The 12,271-nt window shown below is 40.2% G+C and overlaps 1 protein-coding gene across 1 annotated transcript; it reads right to left on the minus strand.

Annotated features, from left to right (window-relative positions):
* Nucleotides 1–84: 84 nt before the first annotated feature.
* LOC118443562 (uncharacterized) lies at nt 85–6,100 on the minus strand. Its single transcript, XM_035870745.2, has 9 exons — nt 5,049–6,100; nt 3,953–4,062; nt 3,598–3,693; nt 3,343–3,511; nt 2,614–3,271; nt 2,136–2,523; nt 1,750–2,061; nt 1,210–1,626; nt 85–1,038 (listed from the first exon to the last, which is right to left on the minus strand). The coding sequence occupies exons 1-9, from the start codon at nt 5,097–5,099 to the stop codon at nt 618–620; spliced, it is 2,622 nt and encodes an 873-aa protein (XP_035726638.1). The 5' UTR covers nt 5,100–6,100; the 3' UTR covers nt 85–617.
* Nucleotides 6,101–12,271: the final 6,171 nt, after the last annotated feature.

The raw sequence follows: 12,271 nt of genomic DNA on the forward strand, positions 1-12,271 counted from the left end.
ATGTTAAAATTGCGACAAATATAATAGAAACAATTCTATTCAAGTTTTTCTTGAAAGGACAAAGATCGTCTAAGAGTCACAAAGTAGAGATAAAATTAAATGCACTTTATTGTCGTTTCTCAAGCATACCGTTTGAGAACAAATTAAGATATAGCCGCTAAGGTAGTTAAAGATACTTTACAAATTTAAGCTAGGGATTAATCCTAATTCGAGGTACAGCCGAAAGGGTTCGCTGAAAGGATTTATCGACGCGGTGCTGACGGTTTTATTGTGCATTCGTATCGAGATATGGTGATGTCGTGCGTAAGCGAACGCCGTAACGGAGCTTAACGCGTGCCATTCGCCGGCTAAGGCTGAATGCCGTCTCAAGGCGCGCGTCAATATTCGATATATTTTATATACGCGACAAATAATTTGTGTCACTTCGTTGGAGTCGTCCTTCGTGTCGAGTAAAATATTGCAAAAATGGAGCTTTCAATTAACGAGTGTTATGAAACGTTAATTATTGGCATAAAGGTATGTTAACCGTTTAAAGACTTAGTACGTAATATATATTTTATTCGTCGCGTATGCTTCAATGGAAGAGCTCCGGGAAAATATGCTACATTATTTTTTTTTTAAACGTTCACGCAGTCCGACTTTCCAATAGCCGACGTTACGGAATGTCTTCTTAGATAACCGGCGAATAATTGTCTTGCCTGATTAAGTACTCTAATCACATTATGTCGTCTAACCATTTTATCAAAATGCATAGCCATTTCATTGTAATCCATCTGATTCCGCATCACAAAGTCTCTATGTTGCAACAATAATGTAATACATAAAAACATTAGGAAGGGATTGCCACCGCCAAATTCATGCGGTGGTGGTAAAGAACTTTCTCCCGACTGATCCTCGCTGGTTCCTGCTGGGATCAAGTTTGTAAGCTCTGTCGCTTCTTCGCAATGCTCCTGGACCGGTTGTTTCGTTGGACTCTCAGGTGCCTCCGTATTTTGATGCCAACTTTCCGTACCCTCGCTATCCGATGCAGATTCAGATCTGTAATGCACGTACATACGTGTTACCACTTGAGCGCGCGCGTGCGCGAGAGAGAGAGAGAGAGAGAGAGAGAGAGAGAGGCAAAGAGAGAATGAGAGAAAGAATTTTGATATTTATTCTCATCAAATCCGAAATATTGCATGTCTAAAAAATAATCAAATCATAGGCAACCTTGCATTTCGTTTAAGCAATCTGATAGGCGTTACAGACTTGACACCATTTTGATCTTCCAATATCTCTCCATCGTATTCGAGATCAGCTTGCTCATCCGGAGTCGCAGGATGATGCTTTTGTTGCAAAGTATGTAGCGGATTTTCCCACACAAACACATCTGCCACTGGACTACACCTAGCTAGTTCCGTTTCCGTTTCACTTTCTGCTAGTTCGCTTTCTCGTTTCGAAAGAACGCAATCACATTGTTGTTCGCTCGGTGGGGAAGGACCAAAGACTTGCCGATCGAGAGATTCCAATTCCAGTCTTAATTCTCTTGTCATCGAAGTAGTCATTGGAAAAAAATCTGTTGGGTCGTCCGGTGAACTTGGTTCGTCCCTAAGAACTCTAAGAACACCGCTCTCGCTTGAAACTCGCCTGTTGTACGTCATGTAAAAAGAAAGAAAAGGAGAGAAAAAAAAAAAATAAAAAAGAAGAACAAGAAAAGAAAATATCAATTATGCTTCCACGTAAGTTGTAAATGCATTGTACAGGGCATACCTAAGTTCTGGTTCGGCATCGCTAGGCGTTACTTTACTTCGATTCAGGCTAGTGAAATTTAAAAATTCGTTCAAATTTTTCACAACGCGCACACACTTTTTTTCCGGCGTATCATTTTGTTCGGTACCTTTATTTTGTTCTCTACTTTGAAGAGATAATCTTTCTTTCAATTCCAACAGATTAACGCGTTTCGACTTTCCGGTCAAAGAATCCGTACTATAACATTTTTCCGTCGATTCGGAATTTCTACGATTCTTGGTTGAGGTCAAATCATTTTCTGGCTCCGAAGATGTCTCGTAAGGAGAATTGGATCTACGAACAATCGTTAATATCAAATTAATAATCAAATTATTTTCATCCCAAAAATATTATAATCGAAATAATACCTCTTAATATCGCCGTTCCTTTCCGCAGCTGGCTGTACTCCAGATTCTTCAATGCTGACATTTTTTCGTTTTCCATTGGCTGCTATGCACGCCGATGAACTTTGTCGCCTAATCGCACAGACCTTCGTGTAAGCGTTCTCACGAATGTGTTTTACATTTGGACTGGGCGGTGGCGAAGGTGGTGGGAAAGGTACTTCGGCGAGATTTAGTTCACCGTTAGGCGGTTGCGCAGGGAGTGCAGCCCAGAGCACCTCTAACATCCTTAGAGCATCGTCCAAGGCAAATTCTCGTTTCATTTCCAATAGAAGCCAGCGATAACAAAATAGAAGATCGTCCGCTTGGTGTGACTTTAGATAGGCGTAAAATTCTGGATCGTAATGTTGTAAACCTAAGGAGTGGAGGGAGGGGGAGGGGGGAAGAAAAAGACGAATCTCTCGTAATACAGAAAGAATATTAAAATCCATTGTTAATATCTTACCCTCGGCAAGATGGGCAAATTTCGTAGTCATCGCGATGCCATCCAGCATAAAATTGTCCTTCAATCTTCTCATAAGCGCGCAAAGGCAAATGTAGGCTTGCGCTTCGTCCCTCATAGTAACTAAAAGAGGCGACGCCAGGTCGCTCATGCCTTGACAATAGCTAACGCTCGGATGATTGAGAGCGTAAGTCGTCAAAATATTGAAAAGGCTCGCCGTATTTTGATTGTCATCCGAACCTCCATAAAATTTATGATGTCTGTCCGTTCTGAGAACGTCTTTTCTAACCATACCAGTAACATATCCAAGATCTCCAACGTTTTGACCTTTCTGAACCAATACCCGCCATCTCTCACGAAGATTTTGATACTCCTGGGCCTTTCTTTTCATATAATCCATCCTTTCGCGGCCGGACATACCTTCCGGATAAACATTGAGAATATGTTTCCAAACGACTTTTCGTAAACTGGGCTCGATCCCACCGAAGTAAATAACCGCCCTTAATTCTTTCGAATGTATCACCTGACCGATGGGATCCAAAAATCGACGAAATTCCGCATCCGTCAGAGGTGGCCTAGGAGGCTGAACACTTTGTTGGTGCGACGATTCGTCGCTCAAGTTACCCAACGCCCGCTGCACCATGTTTAAAGTTCTTTCCATCTGTATATGCGACGTATATGCGATTGGCAAAAGTTGAAATGATAATGATAATAATAATAAATCGTACTCGCCTTATTCATTATGAGGCCAGGTAACTTTGGAGTTTTATATGGAAAGCCGCCAGTTTCCTGGTGTCTCGTTGCCACCTCCTGAGCATTCTGTTCCCAATAGCAATCGCAATCGCCTGTCTCACCGAAAGGCTTTAGATTCACTTGCAAATAGAGGTAAGGTTCCGACGCACTAGAAATATCGAAACGGAGCGTTTCATCGTTCGCCTTATCGTTTTATTATTGTTCTCGAGAATATTACTGTATGGTTCTTTTTACCTGATGAATGCGGCGTCCAAGTCCCAATCGGAAAGTAGGAAGAGATACGTTTCCGAGCCATAATCGTCTATCGCTCGATACGAAACGGTAAATTCCCTGGACGATGAAAGAAAGAGGAAAGAAAAAAAAAAAAAAAAAAAAAAAAAAAAAGAAGAAAAAAAGAAGATTTAATAATTGGTACGCCTTAAATCCAAAGATTTTTATCGTATCTCTTCGTAACTCCTCGTTGAGCGAAGATAGTAATTATTTTCGCTCGCAGGAGCATGTACTTCTTTTTTAATTAGTTAACGGCATAAATACTAATCCGGAGGTCTTATTTCGATATTTTTCTAATCGTACGCGTTATATGGCTCACCCTTTTATATCGAATGCCTTGATGAGTATACTTTGAAGAACTTCGATCGATGTTATCTGCGGATCGACGCTGAATTTTCGATATTCCGGTTGATGCCTGGTCTCGCATTTCTACGCAAGAGAGAAAGAGAAATTATTTGATATATCCTTTTAAAGAACCCTCGTAGCAGTAATCCCGTTGATCCTCTTTACATAAGAGTCACGTTCCTGTCGATGCGGATAAGGATTAACCTGACGCGCGACGGATACACGCGTGCAAGGAATCGAACAACAAATATTCCGACATTTCTGGAGCAACGAAACAAACATATAACGAGATATTTTGCCGCCAAATGGAATCGCGCCGAATCGATGTAATGAGAGATCGCCTCGAGTTTTATCTTTACGACGCTTTTGTGTCTTTCGCAATTCATTTGCGAATTGCGAAAAGTCATTGCTAAAAAAGAAGCAAAGTTAAAATTGCGTGTCCCCGATAAAACGCCGAATAAAATGTAGCTACGTTTTAATATATAGGTGGACGTGTTCGCTCTCAGAGAACTCGTTTCCTAAAAGGTTTTCCATTTATGCATTAACACAGTGTCGGTGGGAGGGTAGTAATAATGGTAGTAGTAGTAGTAGTATCGCGGAAGCGCTAATTTCGGATCCTTAGCGAGCGCACGAACATAAGAGAGCGCGGACTGCACAAGCCGAGCAGATCGATACGACCAAATATTTTCCTTTACCGAAGGACGAATTTTCGCGTTTCCTCGATGGTAATGGATTTATTAATTAAAAAGAAAAAAACACCGAGTCGTTAACCAGCCATCTTTCTTGAAACAGTCGCATAGAATATAACGAAGGAAAATAAACGATCAAATCCGCAGGGTCTTCGGCAGACCCTATGATCACCGATTGAGATTATATTCGATGACTTTTTTCAATCGTTGCACTTGGCTAAGCTACATCGTAAATATTTTCTTAAGAACAATGTTTTCCCAATGGCGTAACCACCTTCGGCGGAACAATGAGGAAAAAAGAAAGAATAAAGAAATGAAAAAAGGAAAAAAAGCGGGAAAATATAAGGTTAAAAAAACTAATTGAAGAAGAAACGTTCATACCTTCACTTTGACTCGCACGGCCTCCCTCGGACAGCCAAACATGTTCGACATCGAAGAAATGGCACGACGTTTCGTGTCTTGGGTATCAAGGAGACGAGTCCCTCACGACGACGTCACTGCGTCGGTTACGAGATTTTCCTTCGCGCCGCAGAAGGCCAACATCGTCCTACGACCGCGATCGACGTTTCTCTCCCTCTCTCTCGCTCGCTCTCGTTCGGTCGCTCTCTCACTCCTCTTTATCCACTCCCTTTTCGTCCTTCTCTTTCAAATCCTTCCCCTCTCTTTGGCCCTCTTGTACGTTATCGAAATCTTTGGTCTCGTTTACGATTTTCTTACAATTCTTCTATCTCTTTATGTCAAAAATCTTTTCGAATCCTTTCGAGATGCACGCTTATTTTATCACCAGAGATTCTTCCTGCATTATTCAGGGACGTTCCCTGTCATTCGGTCGGACGAAAAGGGATTGTCTTCATGGGATCTTTATTCCGAATACGATCGCATACCGGATACAAGCCGGATACCGGTTGAGATTACTCAAAGAAAAATAACAGAGAGGGAGAGAGAGAGAGAGAGAGAGAGAGAGAGAAAGAGAGGACGTTGACACGTTCAACTTTCTCTTATGGAAGAGAAAGACAGCTTCGCTGGAAACGACTATGACGTTTCGAGAATCCACCTTCGTTTGATTCAAGAATCTTCGCTCTTTATCCGTCGAAACAACGGTCACAAACGTCGACGTTTGTCTCTCTCGATTTTCCTTATGGTCACTTCTTCATTTTAATATGGTCCCTCTTACTATTGTCTTCGTTAAAACGTACGAATGTTCGTACGTTTAAATTGGATCATCAAACGATCCTCCTCTCCTTCGTTTACGCTATAGCGAAGCACGTTAACGAACACTACCTCGATTTTTGTCTCTCGTGCCAAGAAACAGACCTACTTCTTAATGCTAAATGCAACAAAGAGAGAATAGAACATACACAATGATCTTTCGAACCACATATCACGAGCGAAATGATGACAGAAATACGGCAGGCATTGATATCGATTGCGTAGAGTCGAAACTCGTTCGAGAAAGCGAATCCTAGTGTGCTCTGAAGATGTCGAGGAATAATGGAGAGAGAGAGACAGAGAGAGAGACTTTAAAAAGAAAGACAAAGATAGATGGAAATAGAGGGAGCCTCATTTCGTTACGCAAGAATTTCCTTTTTCTTTCGATAGATAAGTTTCTTTTTTCTTTTTTTCCTTCGAACGATACATAAGTACTTCATTTTGATACGTTCGATCTTGCCCTTCGATTTTATTGAGAAAATGCGCCATCTTTGTTATATCGCTTACCAAGTCGACTTTCTTCGGCTAAGTTCGTTAGTTTCGAATTTACCGCGAGAACGGTTTTAACGCGAAGCGGTAAAAATTTCTTTAACGAGTACGAAAGTAGCCGATTAATATTCTCTCGCGTTAATTCGATAAGGTAAAAATACGTTGTATTTCGTGACGATTTTAATCATTATACGTCGTTAACGGCGAACGCCTTAACGAATTTTTCTTGTCTGGTAACCTAAAAGTGGCGCGAATCCTGGTGCTATTATCGTATCCATCGTGATAAACGTTTTCTCGATCATTTTTTATTATATTTTCTTGCTCGTTACACATTTTCTTTTCTATCGTATTAAACCTAAAAAATCTAAAGTGTTTTATTAAGTATCTAATTGCTTTCGTATTCTCGTTCGATTTATTTGTTAGTCGATCTGCGTTTGTAGCAGCGTATAAAGACACAGCGCGTGTGTGTGTGTGTGTGTGTGTTTGTGGTGCGTGCCATTAATTAATGAATAATTTTGGATTTTATTAACAATTCGAAGACAATGGCAATCAATGATTCAAGATTTATTGGAAAGAGTTACCACCTGGTGCGCGATACGATAACTAATGCTGCTACACTCGTTGAACTTTGTCCAGCGTGTGCTGTCACCTAGCGACGAAAATAATAATAATAATAATCATATTATCGCTGAGACCGTCGATATTGTTGCTGAGACCTAGTAAGAAATTATTAGAGTAAGAATTATTTCTCTCTTTTTATTTTTTCTTTATATATTACAAATATTTACGGTCGCTGTCATGAGAAAAATTCTCTACGATATAAATTCGTTTTTGTGGACGGATAAAAGATATAACTGAATTATCGGCGTTACGTGCTTTGGTTGCAGGAATCTTAATATACCGATTTCGAAATGACACTACTCATAATATCTTTAGAAATCCAATCGAGATGAATCTTAATTGATACTTTTTTTTTTTTTTTTTTTTTTTTAATAAAACGTATAATGATGCAACGACGGTTATTCCCTTGCAATCTATTCGAGGTATCCATAATAGTATATTGTAGCAACATAATATGCACAACTTCCGGGAACTAATAGCATTTATAATAATTAATCATCGAACGTAACGATTGGGAAAATTACGAATTGCACTTATAAATTTGTATTCGAGTAAACAATAATGATCGACGAATGTAATTCTATGAACGAAGGATCTACGGATATTAGTATTCTTAATGAAAACTTGTCCATCTTGATTCTGAGATGTTCGATCTTTCGACTAAAGGGTTGCTTCGAGATTGCATCTGAATGCGTTTACTATTCATTTAACTGCACGACGGGACGAGCATTTCCTATACACTCCTACCGCTTTTATCTCTCGTAACTCGTTGCTGACCTCGATAAATCTTCGTTAGCGACGCTTTCGAATGGAGATAGTGGAATTGTGAGAGCAAGGGAAGTTTCCATGAAGATGAGGAGTGCCAGTAGTTTACCCTTTTCCTTTTTACCTTTATCCGAGTTCGCCTACGTTAATCCCGACAAATTTTATATTTATTTATCGCTGTCGTTTCGGACACAAGGTTATCGCAAACAATAACACTTCTTTTTTTATGCCCTCGTATATTTTCGTATCAATTCGTTTTCTTCTTTCCCCTCTTTTTTTTCTCTCTTAGTATAATTCCAATCATCGTTTCTAGAAAATTTATTTTTCTACAAAAATAACACTATGATTCGCTTTTGTGATCAATGAAAATTTCGTCCAAAGTATATCGTATAGTTCGTATCGACCAAACGACGACGTCAAAAGTCGTTGTTAAAACGAGCAGCTGAACGAAGAAATAAGTAATTTCTTTTCAGCGGGGCAGATAAGAAGAATCGAGCTTCGCGGTAGAAAAGGAAAAAAAAAAGAAACAGAACAAGCTGTAACCATGAAAACACGCCAATTTTCTTGGCTCCTAATTGATTCTCGATATCATTATTGGCGACACGATGGATGATGGGAAAGTAAGGGTGGAGAAATAACGAAAGAGATGTCGTTGTCGCGAGTCCTTAATGCCCGAGTAAACTCGATAAATTAATTGTGTGCGAGGGATAAAGAAAGATGGATAGATAGATATAGAGAGAGAGAGAGAGAGAGAGAGAGAGAGAGAGAAAGAGAGAAACAGCCTGTTGACTACGTCGGTACTAACTATAGAACCTAGCTAGTTGATTGACACGTTATGGCTCTCTGTTGATTTCCTTTCCAAGCAAATATTTGCTCTATAATATAAATATCTCGTTCCCCTTGTAAACGCACAAAAAAGAGGAAAAAGAAAAAAGTCGAAGCGGTAGAGTCCTCGATCCGTCCGTCTGTCGCGATGAATGCAAATGAAATCTGGGCTCGAGGTAAAGGTTAAAAACATGAAAGGGATGGTGGAATTTGGGTCGAGTGTCGCGTTGGAAGATGCACGATCTCAATTTGCACGAAAAGGGTAGTATCCATTTCCATGATGTAGGGAGGTCGAAATTCGTCCGGTAAAATTAAGAACAGCGGGGCAAAGAGCGAGCACAGAGAGAGAGAGAGAGAGAGAGAGAGAGAGAGAGAGAGAGAGAGAGAGAGAGAGAAAGGTCGGCTGACAGAGGGTTGGAACGATTAGTCGCGTTCAACCCCGTTCGCGTCCTCTTTACGCTAATACCCTCAAGTGGCAACGTCATATACATATACGGTGGGCGTTGACGAGCATTGAGATTAATCACTCTCGCTTATATTCTCGTGGCCGTTCGAAGCTCTTGAATTCGTCGTAGATACGTATCTGTTTGAATTTTTCCATTGACTTTATTATAGAGAGGCACGAGATAGACAAGTCCATTGTTAACGATAATGTATTAGGTACGATTCAATGAAGAGCATTTTATTCATCTTTTCTCTTTGTTTTCATTTCATCTTCTTTTCGATCTAATCAATCGCAAAGAAGAGATCGCAATCACGTTCGAGACTAACGATAGGAACAGGGCATTTAGAATTGTTCGTTTATGCGCGAAACTTCGTTAGGATCTTTGCGTAAATTTTTTACAAACGTTGGAACCTCGCCAAAATCAAGATTTTTCTGTCTTTGAAGCTCGCAAACAGGAAATAAGACGATCGCTGGTGCGTGCTACCATATGTTAGTGATTTCAAAATTATTAAAATTATCTTCGCCTGAAAGATTCGTCCGTGATCGGTCTCGGATCGTTTTTATTTCTCTCTTTTCTGCTTTAAATTCGATATCGAGAGACACCCGGGATGTTTCTAGTTTTCGAGACTAGACGATGAATATTTATGAGGCCGTTGTGTATCAGCCGATGAATAGCAAACGTTCGAAACGTTTAAGGAATTTACGGAAGAGGATTCATTTCGTCGTTCGGTACTGTTACTTTTCAAAGAAACATCTCAAAGGTTCCTATCGTTTCTTTGGCATACAACGCCTCGCTTCTTTATTTATTTCTCCACTTCTATTATTCCGTTTGATTATTTAAAGGATCCGTTAAGTATTCGAGAGAGTTCTTAGATAGTAGTAGGACGGAGGTGGAGGAGGAGAGCAGTCGGAAATGCTAAATATCCTTTCAGGTTCTCTCTGTTTTAAACAAAACCGAGTGGAACGTTAGTTAGCAGAAAGGAAGGAAGGAAGGAAGGAAGGAAGGAAGGAAGGAAGGAAGAAGGTTGGCCGCTTCTTCTTTGGGCTTGTCAACTTCAAGTCTCATTTCATGGTTAGGAAAAGAGAAGAGGACGAGAGCAGAAGAACGATGAAGACAATGATGAAAAAAAAAAAAAGAGAGATTCTCGTAGGCGAGGAGTTGCCAACTTATTAATCAACCTTCAGGAATTGTAAAATTATAGAAGTGGTAAAGGACGAGGAAGAAAAATGCATTGGCGTAGACTCGTTTTATTTCTTCAAAAGCGAAATTTACGAAAATTTCTATCCTTACGTACAAATATTTCCGGTTGGCAGGACAATTTCGAAAGACGTTTTCCACAAAAGCGTAGTCGAGAAATTCTCTTAACTTCTTAACTCGAAAAACCTCGCTTTCTCTCTCTCTCTCTCTTTTTCTTAGATCGTTATTCTCCATTCTACGTGGCGCTTCACGTGGAGACTCGCGAGCAGAATGGGCAAAGTCGGCGATGCGCGAAGGGCACATAATGGCGAACGAGGATAGTGCCGTCTAGAGGGCAAATCCGTGCTACGCTGCATTTTCGTTGTTCAGCGATACGTTCGGGCTTTCCACTCTCCTTCTTCTCTTTCTTCTTTCCTTCTCTTGCATCGCTTCGCATGCAAGCTGAAACATTTTTTTTCAACGAGCTTTTCTTGAGCATCGCTTGCTCCGACTCTTTATCTTTTTCTTTATCTTTTTTTTTTGCCTCGCGAACGCGTCCTCTTTATTCGCATTCGTATAAATCCTATTCGCAGAATGATCCTCCTTTTCTTCATCCTTCCTTCTCCTTTGAGAGAGAGCTCGTTTCTTCCTGTTTTAAACGGTAACCCGGGTGAAAGGGAGCGTACTTCACTGTCTCGATCGTTAGTTAGTTTGTTTTTCTTTTATTTTACATAAATGTTTCCGCTTCCGACGGGAAAAGTTTTTTCATTTCCTCTTAATAAAAATACTTTCCAATTTGACGCGCCATTGTTTGTGGCGTGGATGTCGTATCCCGCACAATCCCCTCCGAGTAGCTACTTTTTATGAAATTAATCAAATAGTTTTGTTTGGTTAAAATCGGCCCTTTTCCTTGGGAAAATACGTATTTGCACGGAGATGAAATATTATGTTCTTGGCGGGATCTTTCATTCTTGTAGGACGCCGGAGAATAGCGGCCCAGAATCGTTACGGTCGTCGTCGCCGTTTCTGTAATTTCGTTTAATCGTCTCGTTTGTTTGCCCAACGACATTTTCAATGGAACTCGCGGGAAACGTTACCATGATGATGCAAGTTGGGTCTAACGATAGAGTTTAAAGTTAAAGTATTACTCAGAAAGAATTGCCGAGATAAGAACTCTTCTTTATTTTAACAGGAATTTGCAAGTTAAGCGATCGGGATTAACGGGACAGCGTCCTTCTCCTCCTAGCGATACCAAAAAAACCGTGGGTGATATCGAGGGAAGAGGGTGAAAAATTTCCAAAAATTTTCCACTCGGAAAGTATTAAAATCGGCGATAACGTAAAACGATTTCTAATTCGTTTATAATGTGTATATATATATATATATATATATATATATATATATATCTTACCTGCGTCTATGTGTCTAATAATAGTATTAAGCTTCAACAATATTCGACGATATAAGCGAAGGGAAGGTTTATTGCTTCACGGAGAGTTCTTAAACTCGATAAATTTCTTCGGCCATCTTCTTGCCTTTTCGAACTTGAGGAGGATCTATTAAAGTCGTTAATTACTATTAGATTATCGATCGAGCTCTCGAATACAAGGACAATAGCCATACAAAGCCAAGCGTTGCTTAGCTCGGCCATACGGAATAACCAAACTATTACGATCTTTGGGGTTTCGTCTTTCGTTACCGATTTCTTATCTTGCCCAATTTTATTTAGAATGGACTACGTTTGTTTAGACAATTGTACGTGCGACGTCGAAGCTTCGACGAATCTTGATTGTCCGCTTGTGTTTTATTAGGAAATCGTAAAAGCTATTTCTCATTGTGCCGATGCGCCAAGAAATTTACGAGTACGTGCGTGCTCCACGTGTTTCCGAGAGCGCATAAACCCACCCACTTACCGCCTTGATTTAATTATTTTACTTGGATAGAATAAAGGTATACATTAAGCGAGTACCCGGTCTGGATAGTCGTTGACTGCATGTGCATAGTGCTGCATGGAATAAGAATACGCGTTAACGCATTAGGGATTTCCAGGCGTCGCGAAAAATAGCCATATAT

This window comes from Vespa mandarinia, chromosome 17, assembly GCF_050613455.1.
Source record: "Vespa mandarinia isolate Hongniang chromosome 17, ASM5061345v1, whole genome shotgun sequence".
NCBI classification, from domain to species: Eukaryota; Metazoa; Arthropoda; class Insecta; order Hymenoptera; family Vespidae; genus Vespa; species Vespa mandarinia.